At 41.7% G+C, this 5,877-nt stretch overlaps 1 protein-coding gene across 1 annotated transcript; it reads left to right on the top strand.

The window, feature by feature from the left end:
* The first annotated feature begins 653 nt into the window (after positions 1-653).
* Positions 654-3,167, top strand: nkx2.9 (NK2 transcription factor related, locus 9 (Drosophila)). Its single transcript, XM_072488945.1, has 2 exons — positions 654-1,120; positions 1,253-3,167. The coding sequence occupies exons 1-2, from the start codon at positions 919-921 to the stop codon at positions 1,792-1,794; spliced, it is 744 nt and encodes a 247-aa protein (XP_072345046.1). The 5' UTR covers positions 654-918; the 3' UTR covers positions 1,795-3,167.
* Positions 3,168-5,877: the final 2,710 nt, after the last annotated feature.

Consider the following 5,877-nt stretch of genomic DNA (forward strand, 5'->3'; position numbering starts at 1 on the left):
GCCGCCGAAGTATTTCTTAATTGGCCTCTGCTGTTTTTAAATATACAGGGACACATTTGGATATTTTACACCCAGGTCATTAAGAAATGTCGAATAAAGTGAAACCGACAACAAACATTGTAATTGCTATCAGTCTTCGCTTACCGTTACACCCAGATATGCAGTGGGCGTGTTGGATATCCCGGTGTAGTGTAAAGCAGATACTTCATATCCACTGTCAATTCTGCCACAGAAATTCACACTTCTCGTAGTCTCAGAAAGGGATTTTTTTTTTTTGGGGGGGGGGGGGGAGGGAGGGATCGAATAAGCATCTTATACGTTTAATTGCAGCAAATACAGCTCGTCCAGTTCACTTAAATAACACTCGCGGGCTAGTTAACAAATGAATAAGTAATTAAATGAACTAGAGAAATTTGTCACTGCGTCTTTACTTTGTATGCAAATAATGGGGGTGGGGGTGGGGGTGGGGGGAGGGTTGTGACCACCACTAACCACCCAAGATGTAATTCACTAATTCACTAACACAATTACCATTATCTGTTCGCTCCGTTCTTTGCTAATCAGGCAGAATATGTAATGATGAAGCTTGTTTCCTGCTGTCATTTGGGAAGTACTGGGTAATTCTCTGGCAAGGTTACACCTACTCACATTAATGCTTTGGCACTTGACTGATCCAGGTACTTGGTATCCTGTGGTGTGGTCAGACGCGGTCTGAAGGTTGTCACTGTTGACGGTGAAGGGGACTGTTTATATAAACACAGGGCGCTCCCTGTGAAAGGCTCTCTTACTTTTCGCAGCGAGGTATAATTGTACCTCCGTTCGCACCGTGAGGGTCTGACCCCGCTTTAAGCCTCCCAAGTGATCTATCCCCCCCCCCCCCCCCTCGGAGATTGGGCGAGGGCCTGATAAACTGGGAACATGTCGCTGACGAGGGCCAGCTTTACAGTGCGCAGTATTTTAAATTTGCCAGATCAGCAGGAAATCGACCGCCTAAATCAATGGGATGAAGGGAGTGGGAAAGCGATGCAATCTGCTGTCATTAAGAAAGAAGTGGAGCAAAGCTCGCAGCACGATTATTCGAAATTATCTTTTCCGGGGTGGCTTGGTTCTGACAAGAATTGTAAGTACATGAATTAGAATTTAGTTCCCCCCTCTCCCACCCCCGCACACGCCTCACTAGTGCCACGCTGCTGGTTTATTATCTTGTTTTCCAATGAAATATCAATTCTAACCGGAGAACGTTTCCTTCCAGCGTCTGATGAGAGCAGCACAGACATGGCTTCGGCGGATTGCATCCAAAGGAAAGGGCCCCCCTCCACGATGAGGAGCGAGAAGAAGAAGAAGAAACGAAGAGTGCTGTTCTCCAAAGCACAGACCTTCGAGCTGGAGCGCAGGTTTGAGCAGCAGCGTTACCTGTCCGCCCCGGAGCGCGAGCACTTCGCCCACCTTCTGAGCCTGACCCCGACCCAGGTGAAGATCTGGTTCCAAAACCACCGGTATAAAATGAAGAGAGCCCGGGTGGACGGCACCTTGCAGATAGATCTAAACCAGCCTCAACTGGTGCGCAGAGTGGCAGTGCCTGTGCTGGTGAGAGATGGCAAACCCTGCCATTCTTGTTCCATTACCTCGGTGCAGATTCAGGACAAGCCGGGCGACACTGTTCAACCCAGTTCCTACACTGCTTTCGCGCTTCATGGCTTCCAGCAGGCACAGCACACAGGACCCTATGGCGTCTTCCCTAGCTATCATTACTTAACACATCCTGTCGTCCGGAGACAGCAGTGGAACTGGTGAATCCTGGATACTTTAGACTCAAATTAATCATCTTGTTACTTGATGTGTAAAACAATTACTTACATAGTTCAGCGAGTGGTCGGATCTTCCGGTGTAATTGCATTTTTGGTACTTTTTCTTCACCTAGCATTTGGAGGCCCTTTCCTAGACTTTTCCTTTACCACTTTTGCAATACCACCGGCACCTTCACAACATTGCAGAACCCCCTCCTACAAGGGGAACATTTCTGGCCCAGTAACTCCTGGGTGGAATAGAATCGGGAAAATCTAAACTGTACGTTTTCAAGCATAGGAAATGCCAACGAAGCAGTTTAGTACATTATTCATTGTAATGTCCTGCTTGAGAAAATAAAATGGCACAGAACATAGCTGTAAATTGCTTTATATATTGAGCTTTCGGGTTTTTTGGGGGTGGGGGTGGGTAGTTGCAAATAGATCTTCCACTTGAACCTTTTTTTGAAAGTGTTCGATTTTATAGTCATTGGTTTATTAACATATTATTTTCTAATAAGTGTCAATGTTTATATTTTTGCTTACTCAATGTAAAATAGTTCACGAACGATGACGCAAGAACTATTTACTGATTGATTCGATGAACTGTATGAATGGATTTGTCACATCACCTTCAATTAATGCGAAATATTGCTTTTGAGATTTGACCCGAACTTGCTTAAATTGGACAGAATTTTAGTATTGGGTAAGTTTTGAGAGCTGTTGGGTTGGAACCATGTTATCTTCTATAGAAGGAAATCGATTAATAAAACGTTATGTAACAGTTGCTCCTGCAAACACCCCACCTGGTTATGCTTTCCTCCTGAATTCTATGAGATATAATTTTAAAATGAACTTTCCCCTTCATAATTAACTGCTTGCAATATACAAAACGAAGTTACCTTTGCATCACATTTTTAAATGAAAATGAGTACATTGTTTGCTGTCCTTTAACAGATTTACTCTTCTCAGTACTTGTTCTGCTCAGGAGAATTGCCAATTTCAGAATAAATGCATTCTCTTTATTGCGAACATGACCATGGTCTGCATGATGGCAAAAGACAATTAACATTGTGTGATATCCACTCAATTCTGTTTTCTCTCTCTTGAATTCCGGTTGCAGTGAAGTAAGTGTGCATAGTTGTCAGCGAGGCCATTCTACAACAAAAACAGCACCTCCTTGCTTTATATTGCACCTTTCTGAAGAAACATCACCAAATAAATTGATAACTTCAACACGTACCAACAAAATGCACACTTCACCACGGGAAGATATTTCTGCCTAACTGCATAATTCCCGAAGATTGGAAAAATATATGTTCCTTAAGATGCAGTGATTCCAGTTCATTCATTGGTAACAGCAGACTTGATATTAATCTAAAAATAAAGTCAACGTGATTCATTCCTGAGCTTTTCCTTATTTCGAATACTCTCAATTTCTTTCTTATAAAGTGACTTTAGAAGCAAGAGACGGAAGATATTCCCTCGAATGTTTTGTATAAAGAAAGCCTAGAACCGTTCTTGCGGGGTTTTGGTTCTACATAATATTTACAATCTCACCCTCACAACACATTGGAGGTGACAACATTTCTGGACTTCCTTTCGGTTTATCCATTAACAGGGGGGATATATTCAAATCTCTTCATTCTTTGTTATCATTTAACACAGCACTTTGCAATAAGGCTTGACCAACTTGTTCGCGCGAATTGCGATAGTTACAAGTCCTACCACTAGTGCGCGTCGTGATGAGGGATACAATTTGCAAACACTAATTAAATACCGCTGATACACAGAATGAAAATGTGCTCAAGCCACCAACACGAACTTTGCTCTCTTGTTTCGTTCCGTGGTTTATGAACATTTTATGGGAGCAACAAGGTGAGATAAGTCTGGTTTAATTTGGGGAAATCGGATCTGTTGGAGAAAAGATTCTAGCAAAGGCTAGAACTGCAATTAAGGAAGAAAGTGAAATTGAGTTACAATTGTTCAAAAAGGTATTGATCATTGCAGAAGTTAAAAGGAATCAGAAACAATAATTCAGATTGGGGAGTATTTTATTAATGACGTAACGCCTCTTTTATTAGCCTATCCCTGGATGGAATCCATACACAATCCCATCAGTACACCAGAATGCTCCAGCAAAAGGTGTTTTTTTTAAGGCTCCCGAAAGTTGGCACAGAGAAGTGAAGAAAGAGTTAAACAATGTCTGAAGTTTAGCAGCTTCATTGGCAATTCATGTTATTATCCAGAATAGTTATCCACCAGTCAACTCAATAGGTCGCGAGCATTCCAATTCTTACAAAAAGTTTGCTTCTCTCTGTAGTCATGATCCTTTCTCGGTCTGCTGCTGACGTGAATCTGAGATGTGTAGTCAGTGTTTGATACCGAATTGAAACTCGATTCCAGAAAGAGTATTCTCTGCGATGGTACTCTTGGCTGGAAAATAAAGAGGTTGGCTTTCTTTAATCACAGCCCCTCCAGTACAAGTCAAAGAGCCGATGATAAGAACATTTAAAACAATTTTGCAAGTTCGACCAGGAAACAGGGATTATCTCTGAGATGTGTTCAGAGTAAACAGCAGCGTGTGGTTGTGTGAATGTTTAAATGTTGATGATCTATTTAGAGATGTAAGATCATTGCTGTGGCCCTTTGAATTCGAAAGATCATTTAATCTATTTTGGACACCTGGGTATTTGAATTTCTTCCACTATTGAGCCACTCTGTTTTTAACCTGGAGATATTATTGAACAATAGTTCAGATGGGTGCGCACTGAGGTGAACTATTATAGATTTTTGTTTCAATCTAAAACGTTAATGTCTCCCCACGGGCAAAGATTACGGGGTTCTAATCGCTGTATTATATATTGTGAAGAATTTGTGAAAATGATGGCATCGTGAGTGGGATGACAGTTAAAAACGTCTAATGGTTCGCATTGTATCGTTTACAAGAATCAGCACCAGGCCATCCAGTTTGCAGATTAAACTCGTGCCTGAGGCAGCAACGGCGGTGAGATTATTGCAGCAACCACAGCAAATTTGTCAAAACGATCCATTGTCATCACATCTCACCAGGGATCGCAGCGACGCTTGGGCCTCGCTGGGGATGTATCAGAAAGTTAAGCAGTTTATATCGGCACAATAACTATAAAAGAGCAGTAAAAAGGGAAAGTTGTCGGCATGAGAAAGTGAAATGTAAGAGGCGTGCATTTTGATGAAGCTCGCTGTGTATCCCGACCCTCTGTTGTCTCTGGTGCCTGTTGGGCAAAGATAGGGGCTGGCTCAGTCACCTGGGCCCTTTGTCCCAGCTGATGTCCTCCGTGTATTCCATATGGATGCAGCTAGCCTTGGAGAATCTCCAACAGAATCACCATTAAACCCTTTTTGTGTACTGCGTTGAAAGGAGCATTGTCAGCCCTGAATAGGATGTAGACAAATTCCGCCGTGTTTCAATTCAGAACTTTTTAATCAGTCCCCAGTGACAATTTTATGGTTTACGGAGGGCACAATAGCATCTTTTAAAACATTGTAACCTTCATGAAGACAAAGGTCGTGGTTTTGATGGAATGACAATGCTATTTTGGAAATTCCTGATCTTGTTAAGACATGATGGTGTTTGGACGGAACTTAACTCATTTGTTAAGACGATTTGTTACACTAAATGACATTTGAAGAAAAATACAGTTTCTTCCCTTTGTTCGTCTGATTATTATTGACGCTTTGCCCTTATGTGCTGTTGCATTTACTGTGTAGCAAATGATACATAAACACTAAAGAATGAGCACCCTTGTTCAGAGTCACCAGCACTATTTAGAGGATTTTGCATTACGGATTTCACATGGACCTGTAAACTGAACGTTCAGAGGTTACTATTAGTTAAGTTCCACTCTCCCTGAATTGTTATCCCTCTTATATTGAACATGTAATATACCTAAACGCTTTCGAATTTCATCCTTTAAACATCTGCCAGTATCTCGGTCGCCCATTTATCCGTCGCTATTGTTTTATTATACAATCATTTAACAGAACAATGACGGTTAAAACTTTCCTAAAGCTAATGAAACGTATTGCTTTTCAAAAGCTCAGCCGGAAAAAG

The sequence above is a fragment of the Scyliorhinus torazame genome, chromosome 2 (assembly GCF_047496885.1).
Source record: "Scyliorhinus torazame isolate Kashiwa2021f chromosome 2, sScyTor2.1, whole genome shotgun sequence".
Taxonomy (NCBI): Eukaryota; Metazoa; Chordata; class Chondrichthyes; order Carcharhiniformes; family Scyliorhinidae; genus Scyliorhinus; species Scyliorhinus torazame.

Excerpts from the sequence above, each read along its gene's own strand:
- nkx2.9 (XM_072488945.1), top strand. The coding sequence starts at position 919 with ATGTCGCTGACGAGGGCCAGCTTTACAGTGCGCAGTATTTTAAATTTG. Across the intron at positions 1,121-1,252 it reads GCTTGGTTCTGACAAGAATT|CGTCTGATGAGAGCAGCACA; the intron begins GTAAGTACATGA and ends GTTTCCTTCCAG.